Source organism: Pantherophis guttatus, chromosome 3, assembly GCF_059756535.1.
Source record: "Pantherophis guttatus breed Tessera chromosome 3, ASM5975653v1, whole genome shotgun sequence".
Lineage (NCBI taxonomy): Eukaryota > Metazoa > Chordata > Lepidosauria > Squamata > Colubridae > Pantherophis > Pantherophis guttatus.
In genome coordinates, this window is record NC_142065.1 from 122,283,344 (window position 1) to 122,297,103 (window position 13,760).

The 13,760-nt window shown below is 38.6% G+C and overlaps 1 protein-coding gene and 1 long non-coding RNA gene across 4 annotated transcripts in view; one reads left to right on the forward strand and one right to left on the reverse strand.

Annotated features, from left to right (window-relative positions):
- SEC23B (SEC23 homolog B, COPII component) overlaps positions 1–13,760 on the forward strand; it is a 51,252-nt gene that overhangs the window by 18,401 nt on the left and 19,091 nt on the right. Inside the window, exons 1-3 of one of the 3 annotated variants that reach the window (XM_034411737.2) lie at positions 6,617–7,097; positions 9,517–9,749; positions 13,338–13,395. In XM_034411737.2, the coding sequence (XP_034267628.1) occupies positions 9,529–9,749; positions 13,338–13,395 (279 nt within the window). In that variant the 5' untranslated portion in view covers positions 6,617–7,097; positions 9,517–9,528. Of the gene's footprint in view, positions 1–6,616; positions 7,344–9,516; positions 9,750–13,337; positions 13,396–13,760 lie in introns of those variants that run through there. The other 2 variants (XM_087891273.1, XM_034411736.3) reach the window with 2 other exon arrangements.
- LOC117662344 (uncharacterized) lies at positions 6,139–6,714 on the reverse strand. The gene is made up of 2 exons (XR_004590334.3): positions 6,594–6,714; positions 6,139–6,407 (listed from the first exon to the last, which is right to left on the reverse strand). It is a non-coding gene; the product is annotated as an uncharacterized LOC117662344 (long non-coding RNA).

The window sequence follows — 13,760 nt, forward strand, 5'->3', positions numbered from 1 at the left end:
TTGGGTTAATCCACACAGCCTCCTTGTCCCAACATGGGAACTGCCTATTACACATTTGGAAGAATATTTCTGCATGTCAGTGAACTTATCACATCCACTAAGTGCAACTATGCTATCCTTAAAGTAGATTAGGTGCTGGAAGTAGTGTTTTCTGTGATATGCCATCTCAGGATGCGTTGGGAGTGATGTAATGAACATTGTTGCAAACCTTGTGCCTGATGATGATCTCTATATGCTCAACTCCCTTGCTCCGTTCCTGCCCTCTGCTCTTCTCTTGTGTCTACTCTGGCTGGCTGGGAATGCTTTGATGGTGCCAGGGGCTTTGGGATGTTTCTGCTGACCAGTCTGCATTCAACCTCTGAACAATCAGGGAAATCACTCAACTTGACAACCAGCTGCCGCCCCCCTGCCCCCCGCCCATCTCCATGCTGCTAATTATTCTTTTTTGGTGGTCTTTCTGCCACATTCCTTGATTTTTCTCTTATTATTTTTTCAGTTTAGCTGACTTACTCAGTGGTAGAAAAGACTGATCAATCAAGGATGTTTCCCATAGCCCAGGTTCCATTTTTAAAGATTTTTAAAAATCATTTCAACATTTGTTAAATAATTGTTTTTCATTTTTTTTCTGGATGCCTCATTTGATTGATCCCTCAGGCATACCATAGAAAATATCAAAACAATTTATTCATTGTGAACTTCATTCACAAAAACATTGACATCAGTAATTGAAAGGACTGCTGTGGATCTCAATGGATTTCCCCACTCTGGGACAAAGTGCCAGTCGAGCACAAGTGCCTCATGGTGTACAATGACATGCTGAGCAATATCCAGTGATGTGGTAGAGCTAGTTTGTATTGATTTGAGGGAGGAATTTTGAGAAATTTTCTGAGCCAATTCAGAGCAGATCTAAGCCATGATGTCTACTGTCCAAACCACTTTTTGGTGGTTTGTGGCATGGCCACAGCAATGGAGCCAGCAAAGTTGATTAAACATTTATTATCACACCACTAGCAACATCCCTGCCTCTTCTACCACTACACTAGATTCTATGACGGAGGTCTTCAAACTTGACAGCTTTAAGACTTGTGGACTTCAACACTACCAGAATGCTGGCTGGAGAATTCTGGGAGTTGAAGTCCACAAGTCTTAAAGCTGCCAAGTTTGAAGACCTCTGTTCTATGAGATCATAGAATTATAGGGCTGGAAGAGACCTCGGAAGTCTTCTAGTCCATCCCCCTGACCATGGCAGGAGACCTTATATCATCCTGGACAAATTGTTGCACCCATAACTCTGGGAGTCAAGCTGTTCCATTGATTAGTTGTTCTTGTTATCAGGAAGTTTATCCGTAGTTCTGGGTATGATCTCTCTTTAACAAGCTTGCATCCATTGCTTCTTGTCCTACCTGTAGGAACTTTGGAGAATAAGTTGATCCCCACCTCTGTGACAGCCCCCCATATTCCAGAAGACAGCTTTCATGTCACTCTAATTGTTCTGTTAGGCTAAGCATACCTAGTTCCCTTAACCATTTCTCATATGATTTATCCTGCAGACCTCTTATCATCTTAGTTATTCTTCTCTGTACTCTTTCTAGGGCCTCAGCATCTTTTTTGTATTGTGGTGACCAGAATTGGATGCAGTATTCAAAGTGTGGCCTCACTAGTACAGTATAAAGTGGTACTAATACTTATGATCTTGATGCTATCCCTTTGTTGATGCAGCCTAGAATTAGCTTTTTGGCAGCTGTAGCACACTGATGGTCCACTAGATCTCTCTGTTATCTCACTTTGAGCCAGGTACCATTTATTCTATACCTATGCATTTGATTTTTCCGGTCTAGGTGTAGGACCTTAGTTTTCTAACCATTGAAATGCATTGTTAGCTAGAACCCAATGCTCAAGTCTGTCAAGATCCTTCTGAATTTTGAGTCTGTCCTCCAAAGTGTTAGCAATTCCCTCCAACTTGGTGTCATCTGCAAATTTGATACTCTCGTTCTATTCCTTTGTGTAGATCACTTATGAAAAGATAGATGAACACTGGCCCAAAATAGAACCTTGAGGTACCCCACTGCATGATTCCCTCCATGTAGATGTAGTCTCTTTGAGGACTACACACTGAGTGCAGATGGTCAGCCAATTTTGAATGCATCTGGTGGTTCTGGTGGTGGTACATTGCTCTATCTTACCAAGAAGTAGGATATGGTCTACTTTGTCCAATGCCTTACTGAAGTCTAGGTACACTACATATATCCACAGCATTTCAGCATTTCTCTGATCCACTAATTTGGTCATTTTTATCAAAGGTGGTAATAAAGTTTGTCTCGTATGATCTGTTTTTAATAAACCCATGGTGGCTTCTGGTGATTGCTTTGTTCATTTCTAGATGCTTAACTATTTGCTGTTAATTATCTTTCCCAGGATCTTCCCAGGTATTGATGTCAAGCTGATTGGTCTATAGTTTCCTGGATCCACTCCCCCGCTTTTATTTGTAGATTGGAACCACATCAATTGTCCCAAAGGTGCTTTTTCAGGAGACAACTGGACTGTCTTGTTTTTTCTTTGAAGACATTTCGCTTCTAATCCAAGAAGCTTCTGTCAGTTCACCAATGATCTAGGACAGTGATGGCTAACCTTTTTGCTGTCATGTTCCAAAAGCGGGGGGAGTGAGGGGGGTTGCGTGCATGCCCACACCCATAATTCAATGCCCATCATGCCCCGTGCATGACCCCCTCGTGCATGCGCACACAACACACACCCCGTGCCCCTTTTTGGGCCTAGCAGGCCTCCCTGAAGCCTCTGGAGGCCGGAAATACCTATTTCCAGACTTCCGGTAGGCCCATTTTTCACCCTCCCCAGGCTCCAGAGGCTTTCTTGGAGACTGGGGAGGGTGAAAACGGCCTTCCCCGCCCCCCCGGAGGCCAAAAACGCCCTCCCAGAGCTTCCGTGTGAGCCCTGTACTTACCTGGCATCCAAAACGGGCCGTGTGGAGACTCCTGGGAGAGGAGGGGTGGCGTGGGCAGGGCCAGTCAAAAATCAGCTGGCGGGTGTGCGCATGCGTGCTGGAGCTGAGCTAGGGCAACAGCTCACGTGCCTGCAGATATGGCTCCATGTGCCACCTGTGGCACACGTGCCATACGTTCGCCATCACAGATCTAGGAGCTGTGAAAGATTTTGTTCAGTGGTTATGAGATCACATCTGCCAGCTCCTTCAGAGCCCTGGAATGTAAACCTTCTGGTCCTGGAGATATGAACTTGTGTAGAGTGGATAGGAATTTTCTTACCAATTACTTGCCTATTTTGACTTGCATTCCTGTTCTGTCTCTCACAGTGCTGGTTTTGGTAGGTTAGGCTCCCCCCCCCCGCTTTTGTGTAAAGACAAAGAAGGTATTAAGCAGTTCCGCTTTCTCCCTGCTGTCCGTCACCTTCTTACCATCTTCTCCCATTAGTGGATGGATCATTTCCTTGACTTTTTTCTTGTTCTTTACATACTGAAAGAAACTTTTTTTTGTTATTTTTCACATTTGTTGCAACTCTTAGTTCATGCTGAGCCTTAGCTTTCCTGATTTTGTTCTTGCAAATTTGGACTATTTGCTGATATTCTGCTTTGGTTATGACCCGTTTCCATTTTTATACTTGATGACATGAATATAAGCTCACAACAAATGGTCTCCAGCATTTTCTGAAACAAGAAGCTATTATAAAGGAGCATCAAGGAACCAGTAGCTTCACACTAAGATCCAAAGAATCTGAATGGTGTTGGGTTCATTAGCAATTATGTCATGGCCACTGATTCAGCAGCAGCACTTATGTGTAAATCAGTGGTGCTGGTACTGCAGGGCAACATCCTCTGCCCTTGTTGGGGCATACAAGATTGCCAACATTTATTATCACTGATCCCTGTCATTGCACTGTCAATGGCACCATGTTCATTGCCTGACTATCTCCAGCTACTAGACTTACATCTGTTCCTCTGATTCTCCACACCCCAAAAAAGACCTTCCTCACCACACTTCTTAAGTCTGTTGGCATGTTGAGGGTCACTCAAGTAAGCAGAAGCCTGGCAATAATCCTGCTGAGGTACAGTACAAGGAATACAGCTGCACGCAGGTTGATGTGTTGCTCTATGCTCTATGTATCAATGATAGAATTAAGATAAGAGTTTAGTATAATTCTCTAGAATAAATCCCTCCAAACTTTCCATAATCACAAAGCAAACTTAAATTCCCTCTTCAGACTATAATATGCTTTTTACCAGATAGTCCTGGCAAGGCGACTATTTGAGTTGAACCTATTTCATAGTCCATTTGAGGAATAGAACTAATATTCAAGTATCAATAATCTCAGGAAATCTCAGGTGAAGAACAGCTGGAAAGTGATCACTATCAGAACACATAAAGATTGTGAATATTTACAGGAAGAAAACTAAGATCTTTGAAACCACAGCATAATCTATCAAGTGGGGGCTTTCTCCTGTCCCAATGGATATATTCCACTGCAGAGTCAGTATTCAATGTGCCATTCAAGACCCCAAGGTCTAAACTTGTCGACATTTGAATTATATACAGCTCCTTTAACTGGTTATGGAGTCTATTAACTGGCAAGGCGAATTCATTCTGGAAAATCAGGGCAATAAGCATATCACCATGTCACCATGCCTGATTTTACAAGTGGCAGTGATTAAGCAAACTGAATGGCTGTTTTTTCCAAAAAACAAGAAGTAAATATCTCTTTCCAGAAAAAATGTAAACTGTGAACAAAGGCTGCTGTAAATGGCAGTAAATGCAAGCTGGTTGCCAAGCACCCAAAATATGATCGCATAATTGTGCAGAAAGGGGTGGTGGCCATCAGAATTTCAAAACCAGGTCACAAGTAGCTCTGGGGAGAGCTGTCATAACTTCAAATAGTCGCTAAGTGACTGGTTAAGTCAAGGACTACCTGTGATCATGTGGTGATCAAATTATTTTGAAATGTGCAATTCCTCTTAATTCTAGTCTCCTGTTTCTCCTATATTTGAAGGGACATTCTCTTTGTGTTTTATCATCCTTTTAATTTGCTCAAAGATTTTTCTTGATTCATAACATTGTTCATTTTTAATTCCAGAATTTTTTGCTAGCACAATCTTTGCTAATTTCTCTCAATACTTTGGAAATATAGCAAGCATCTGTTTCAAAAGTTCCAGACCCAGAATGAAAATATTACTGATTTCATCTGTAGCCAATGCTTATTGACTTTCCAAAGGATAATATCAACCCCTTATACATCACAAACCCCTTCTTTAATCAACAGAGTATTGATTGAAATGGCAGCAGAAGGGATTGTTGGTAATTTGATTCTTCCTCAAGGCAGATGAATTCTAAATTTTGTTGACTTTTGGCCACTGTTTGCAAGTCCCATGCTATTATATGATTATCTATTTAACAAGTGCACTGGATTCATTCTATCATTAGAGTTACTTACAATTTTTATCCTCATTACGCCTAAGAACTTTTTAAATTTTGCTGCTTTTGTGGTTTATTTTCTAACTGCATTCCAGAGTTTATTTTCTGATATTGTTTTTTCCCATCTTATCTCTTTTAGTGGGAGAGCTAATAAATTACCTAATTGTGGAAGATAAAAGCTATGTGAGATTTAAAATTCAGAGGTTAAGAAAAAAGCACAATAATAATAATAATAAACCTATGTAAAAATTATTTCAAGAAACACATAGAGAAGTATACTTTCCCACCATTTTTAGCCTGTGTAAAATAAGTACATTGTGTAGATTTGATGTTTTCTGTGGAATATTGAGATTATTTTTTTTCTGCGCACCCCTTTTACAAGGATTCTGGGCAATACTGCTATTAACCAAACTAATTTTATCTTTGGTACCTTGAGAGAAATAACAGTCTCTCTGAATGACTCTAACGTTGCCTGCAGATATTGAAAGGGGATAACTGCTTAATTATCTGTGACAGTACAGAATCTGTGCCAGTATTTTATACCTTTTGGATACTGTATCATTCTAAATTATAATTTATATATTATACTAGTCTTTGAATGAAATAGTCTCTTGCTTCTTTCTGTAGGAGCTTCCATGGTGATATGTTACTACACGAGGCATACCTAACCAGGGTCTGAAAAAAAAAAACCCAGGTTCTATAGTTTTTGTTAATAAACGTTTAAAATTTATTTCAATTTTGAATAGAAACTTGTCTTGACTAACAGCCTCTCAGCTATTGCCAAGAGAGAGAGATCAAGAAGCCTGGTGCTCAGCTGCCCCCTTTTCTCAGCTTGAGTCACAACACTAGGATCTGCAGTGCAAAGAGCACCTTTGCTGCATCAATATGTGCCACTCTGACACATTCAGGAAATCCTAATTTGCTTGCCACATGGATAAAACCGCTCCCTTGTTTTCATCAGCGTTAAAGAAACTAGAAAAAAAAAAATAAAACATTTGCTTAAATAAAGTTACACGAAGTATGAACTGTTACTTTCGGCTCCATCGGTTATTGTAGCAGGTAGGAGGGACGAGAAAAGCAGCGATAAAGCTCAGCACAGCCCGAATTACTTCCTTTGTACTCTCTTAACTATAGTCACAAACGGAAAAAGCAACTGACCCTCTTTTCCAACGTCTATGACTGTTCTCTGCCTGCCTTCCCCCGTTTGCCATTTTGGAAGAGGGCAATTCTCCAGACTGAAGGGAGAATCATATTATACTCAACGGCATAAAGGCGACACCACCTTCCTCAGCGGCCAAAATACTCTTCTAATCTAAACCATTGGAATAGAGAAAAAGTTAGGTCAGCGCAACCAGCTCTTTAGAAATCAAAGTTCCCGATTGCTTTTGTAGTTAGCGCGGGCAGCCGGCTTCTCTATCTGCCCTTCGGATCGCGGCGTTCGAAATCACCAGGAACTGAAAGAAGGCGAGAGAGGCAGGAGCTGATGCTACAGCCCCCATTTTAAGTCCGGGCGAGGTGGTGCTGAGCTGGCCTTAGCGACGTGGGCGTGGCTTAGCCGTGGAAGCAGGTCCAGGCGGCGAAGAGGCAGCCGCTCTTCTTTGAGGCGAAGGGAGGAGAGGAAGCGCAGAAGAGGGGAGTCCGTGTCTCGTGAGCTGTCGAGAGGTTGGATTTTTTTCCCCCTTTTTCTTCTTCTCCTGAATGTTTCCTCTTCGAGGTGGCCATTGGGGGGCATCGGAGGCTGTTGTGGGGGAGGCCTTCTCGGCCTTTGGGCCTTTCTCCTCCCCCCCCCCCGGTTTGAACTTCTTTCCGGCTCCTTCTCTCCTCTCTTGAAGCGTTAGCCGGTTAACGGAAGAATTCCCGTCAGTTCAGTCACTCGTTTACTGAACCGTTTGTAACTGTTGGCCGTCGGTATGTTATATACACAGAGAGCATCATCACCAGTAAATTAGAACTGACTGTTTAGTGGGCTCTCCCAAAGGTGCTTTTCAAGAAGGCAACTGGACTTCCTTGGGATTTTTTTTTCCTTTTGAATTAAAACGTTTCCCTTCTCATCCGAGAAGCTTCTTCAGTTCAGTGTGCAATTTTTTATATGGGAAAATTTCTTTTGGGGTACTTAATACTTCTCAACTTTGCCAGTGCAACCTTCTGAAGCCTAAAGGCATTATTGTAAATAAGTACAGTGCTGGAGGTTGGTGCGTTGCAACATGCTGCTTTCTTGTTTTTTCGTTAAAAATATCTGAAACAAAAATCAGGTGGGACAGAGATTGGTGGGCAGCAAGAAAAGTGATCTGGGGAATGATGGTTGCCCATCCATACAGTCTTTCATTTAGAAAACTTGTCTTTTTGTAGGTCTATTTCTTTTTCAAAAAGTGTAATATGAATGTTTGTGGCACTGCCACAAATTAATATAAACGCATGGTGGTATTGCCAATTTATTTCAGTTATTTCTGTATAAAAATCGAACAAGAATTTGCCCTTTGAATATATTAAAGTCCTCTACTTACAATAGTTTATTTAGTGACTGTTCAAAGTTACAATAGCACTGGAAAAAGTGACTTATGACAGTTTTTCACACTTACGAACATTGCAGCATCGCCATGATCAATCAAAATTCAGACACTTGGCAACTATCTCATATTTATGACAGTTGCAATGTCCCAGGACAAGCAAAGACAATGGGGAAGCCAGGTTCACTTAACCATTACTTAAGCTAGTAGTCATGTTATTAACTTAACAACTGTAGTGGTTCACTTAACAATTGTGCCAAGAAAGGTCATAAAATGGGGCAAAACTCACTTACGAACTGTCTTGCTTAGCAAAAGAAATTTTGGGCTCAATTGTGATCATAAGTCAGACTACCTGCATAGCTGTGTTACCTAGTATTATGACTCTATCCACAATGTCCCATTGTCCCAAGCGTTTAGTCCTGTATCGCTTAATGCCTTGGTTCATACCTTAGTGCCTAATTGTGATTTAGCTTTGAGTTTATGAGTTTACTTCCAGTAAATTTAATTAGAATTGCATCCTTAAATTTCTATTAAGTAGTTTGAAAATAGATTGCTCTTTTATCAAAGTTGTGTGTTAACTAACTCTTCAAGCTGGTTTTTGATAGCTGCTGTGAATGTATCCTTGATATATGATAATTGCTTGCATGAATACCTGATTTGTCTAAAACATATTTTGGTAGTCTGAGGCCCAATTATAGATTTTGTTACACAAGCTTACATTTTACATAAACTTAGTAATTAACCTACTAGCTTTACATAAAGTCCCACTGCTATATAAGCTGCTGTTTAAGAATACCTGTTCTTCTTAAACCACAGCAATGAAGTAGCATTATATAGAGTTATTGTTTCCTTTTTGAATGTCTGCCTATTTTTTTCCTGTATTTCCCTGGCAAAAATGTGACGGCCAAGTTTAGTTAAAGATCATTTATAATACGGATACAATAGACATCAATAGTATTTATTCTATTAAGCTAACCTTTTCAGTATTTCAAAATATCAAAGATGCTCCAGAAGAATTTCTTTTTTTAGAAAAAGAAAAAAATGCAGGACAGAAGCAAAAAACACACTGTTCAATAAACAAAAAAAGGTGTAGAGAAACAAAAGGCAAAACAGTGTTTATAATTGTAAACTGTTTGAAATACCATCTGGAGAATGGCAAAAGAAAGGCATGAAAAAAGGATTTATTTCATTTTTATTTTACCCTTCTTTGCAAAGGAACACAACTGCTTGTCTGAAAGAATGAATGAGTTACAAATGATAGCTGTTTTCAAACGTAGCATTATAAATAAGGTAATTATGTTCATAATATGTGAATTGACCCTTTGTGTTTATAAATCCATGGTTATAGTTAAATGTGAACCAGCCATTGTAGCATGTTATCAAATTAGAACAACCCCCTCCCCTCAATATTACAGGTGAATGTCACTGGTTGAGTAATTTTATAGTGAAGCCTCTGAGTACCTGAATAATATACTATATACTGTGCATGGTTTTCAGTTCATTGGGTGGAAAGAAACTGCCATTTTATTCAAGGCTCTAAAATTGTATTTCAAACTTGTGTTCTGGTTTTGCAGAAATACAATTCTATGGCGACTTGCCTAGAATTTATCCAACAAAATGAAGAGCGTGATGGAGTTCGCTTCAGTTGGAATGTTTGGCCTTCCAGCAGATTGGAGGCCACCAGAATGGTTGTTCCATTGGCTTGTCTTCTAACACCGTTGAAAGAACGGTTAGATTTACCACCTGTCCAGTATGAGCCTGTTTTATGCAGTAGACCAACCTGCAAAACTGTTCTCAATCCACTCTGGTATGTATTTTTTAGTACATTTAGTTTTGTCTGTGGATTGTTTTGATTGCTGTGAAGTGGTAAAATTATTTACATCACAGTTCCGCAACCTTTCTGGTTTTGCAGACTGGTGGGGGGTGGAGAAAGGATGGTTCTGTGCGAACAATGGGTAGATGTGCATGAGTGTACAGCTCCATTTGCATGAGTGGTGGGCATGTGTGCCTGCTGCACATAAATGGAGAGCACACGCACATGCTTGCCCGCTTCCTGCGCAATTTTCTTAAATAAATGAACTAGTATAATGTTTTGACTTGTTCATATAATTGGATTCTCTTCATCCAGTTTTAAGATGTGTAGAAAACAGATCACATTTTAGACAGTATTTATGCAGAAATATTGAAAATATTTTTAAGCACAATTGTAGATTCAGTCCTGAATTTTGCAAAATGCTTCTTCAAGTTTTAACTTTAAGATTATCCACGTACTCCGACTAATTGAGGAGATAATATTGAGTATTTTAAAAGAAAAAAGGTACATAGTAAGGTGATAAATGGATTTCTTTTCAAGTATGACTAGGAACTTGTTAAATTTCAAATGTTGCTGAACTTAGAGTTCACAGCAACTTTAGTTAGCATTACTGATGGTGAAGGCTACTAATAGATGTAATGTAGCAACATTTGAAGGACCACATGTTTCCATCCCTGCCTTAAATAATTAAATCAGAATTTAAGTTTACAGTTAATCTGATTGTTTTGATGCAAAACTAACTTTTATTCATGTCAACGTTGTATTAAAAGACATTCCCTTTGTATTACAATACTATCCTTCATTATTTCATTGTTCAATATTTAAATATACAATTCTAATACACCAATCACAATATTATTTAAACATACAAATTAATTCTATTCATATTCTTTACATTCATCCAATCTATATGATTCCGCTATTAATCCAATCTATATGATTCCACTATCCTGTTTATATTAAAATGTTCTTTCATCGTTTTATTACTCATTGTTTCACTTTATTATTCCACTACAAATCATAATATTATTTAAATATACTCAATAATACCATTATTCAATCTCTAATTTTTTGCTTTTTAATACTTACTTATTATTATTCATATTTCCCATATTTCACTCTTTGAATCTATTTATATTAAAATATTATCCTTCATTGTTTCATTATTCAATGTTTCAATATACTATTCTAATACCAATCACAATATTATTTAAACATACAGAATACTCTATTCATATTCTTTGCTTTCATCCAATCTATATGATTCTAGTATTAATACACGTTTATATTAAAAGTTCTTTTCGTTCTTTAATCAGCATTTACCAATCACAATGTTATTTAACCTTACTTAATAATACCATCATTCAATCTCTAATTTTCCCGTTTTATTATGCTTTTGTTTCATAATGTAAAGGTATATGTACAAGTAATCCCTCAATCTCTTATTGAACACATTCCTATCTCTGTTCTCCTCCTGCCACCATTATAAAAAAAAGAAAGAAAATATTTTTTTTCTTTCTTCTTTTTCCTATCCGCCTTCTATCCATCATCTCTTGCCCGCATCAATACTTTAATTCTTATTCTTTTTTAAACTTGCCTCCCATATTCTTCTCTTAAATCTTTATCTCTGTCTGTATCTGTGTCTACATCCTGCCTAGTCAATCTAAATGTTTCTCCTATCCCTACCCTCTTCCACAGTCTAGCTTTGAAATTATCAACCCAGACCCCTGTCTCCCTTCCCAAAGTATCTTCCTGCTCGTCCCATTCTGTTTTCAGATCTCTTAGAATGTTTTCCCCCTGGTTTGATTCATCAAACATTATTAATTTTATCAATGACTCCTCATCTTCTTTTCATTGATTCCTCAATTCTGTTTTTCCCTCTATTCCTTCTGCTAGCTCCTTTCTTTCTTGGCCATCTTGGTCATTACTCATTGTCCTTTGTATAATATTTTTCAATTTTTGATCTATGCCATCCATTAATTCCATAATTGCCTTATGTTCTTTCTGTATAATATCCTTTATGCTTTGAAACATCAAGTCCATTTCGTTCAAAGTTCTGCTTGTTTCCTCCTTATGTTGCATCTTATCTTGTTTTAATAAATTCCATTTTTGGCCAATAGCCCAAGAACCATTTGTTCAACCCTGAGGTTATTCTTCGAAGTATACACTAATCACAGTTCTTTATGTTCCATAAGTAGTCGGTCAGTTCCATTTACATAGTCCAGGGAGTTATCCAAGCCTCTTTAAGTCTCCTTTATAAATTTAGTCATGTAACTTAACATTCAGGAGTCCCTTTAATTAAATGTCTTTACACATTTGTTCTCACATTTAAATCGCCAGTGGTCATAGGATAGATGTATATAGTCCAGTAAATATTGTCACAGTCCTTTAAATGGGTATTCCCAGGCTTATATATTTTCCTTTCATCAGCAGGTGGCACTCTCAGGTTAATTTTCAATATTGTTACTAGAAATCTGGTTTTAATTATTTTAAATTGTAATTCAATTATAGAAACAGTGTTAATTTTTTAAATCCGTAATTCCAGCATTTTAAATTGCTTTCCCAATGACACGTCTTCCCATTTGAGAGTCCAATTTCCTGTGTTTTTAAAGAAAAAAATTTCTTTCTCTCTTTAATTCTTTCCTTATAGTCTGGTAGTTTTCTCAAAAGTATTTGATGGCCGCTTTAACAGAGTTCTGAGTAAATCCTAGATTTCTCTTTCGGGGTTAACTTTCGCTAAAAAAAAATGCTCTCACCCAGTTCCACACTGTTCATCAAAGTCCGCTCCAGCTCAAAGCTTAGATGGTCGTCGGCTGTCCCAACTTCGTGGCAGCCATCTTAGGTTGTCTCTTCTCCTCATCATGGCTGAGAGGAAAAGTAAGCCCCGGGTCAGGCAGGAGAGCTGCGACTCTCTGAGACCTCCCAGGTCGTCCCTCTTTGCTTCACCGCCCCTCCAAGGTGGCTTTGGCTGCTTTCTGATCCCACCAATGGGGAGAACTCAGCACTGGAATACAGAGACCCACTCTCTCTGTCCGATCTCACTGTGACATCAGCCAGAAGTCTCAAATGTTTCAAATCTTTATTGTCAGTGCACAACATATGTACAATGAGATTGGTTGAGCTCCCTCAGGGCACCCCCCCCAACACAATACAACTCACAGTGAAGATAGAAAATCCCTAACCCAATAAATCATATTAATAAAACACCCAGTCCTATTGAACATATTACATGTTGCACTGGCCCTGCATGTCCATCATACTACGTAATTATGATGTTATTTCGCATTCAGGAATCTAACAGCACATGGATAAAAACTGTTCTTCAGCCTGTTTATGCGGCTGACTATGCTTCTATATCTCCTTCCTGATGGTAGGAGGGTAAAGAAGTGGTGACCAGGGTGAGAGTTGTCCCCAAGTCAATTTGCTGTTAATTTGTAGGGGTCCTATTTGCGTTATACATTTACCTTAATCATTACCCCAGTGTCAAGTGCTTGTGAATGAAACAGAATGCAGTAATTTTTATTAAATGTTTAAAAATTCAAAATTTGATTTCAGCTATTTTTATATATTCCTTTTTTATAGTCAAATTGATTACAGAGCCAAACTTTGGGCTTGTAACTTCTGCTTTCAGAGGAACCAGGTAAGTGTAAAACTGTTATGTTCCAACATTCCTGTAATACATTTTTTAAAAAAATCTTGTTGGTGCTAAAATGATGCCATTGGCTTTCTACTGTACCCCCCAGGTCAACTATATACCATGATTGTTTGTCATATCACTCTTTATTTTTTATTTGTACCATTTAATTAATATTATTGCCAAAGCCTTCTAAGCAAAGAGCTCACTTGGATTTTTACAATGTTTTTGGGTTACTTTATGGCCCAGTTTAATCTCAATTAGTTCATGTTAAAATATGGCTCGTGCTAATCATAATTTAGAAATCATGCTAGAGATTGTGTAGAATAGGCAGCATGAAATCCTGTTTTATTAATCTCTAGATGAAACAC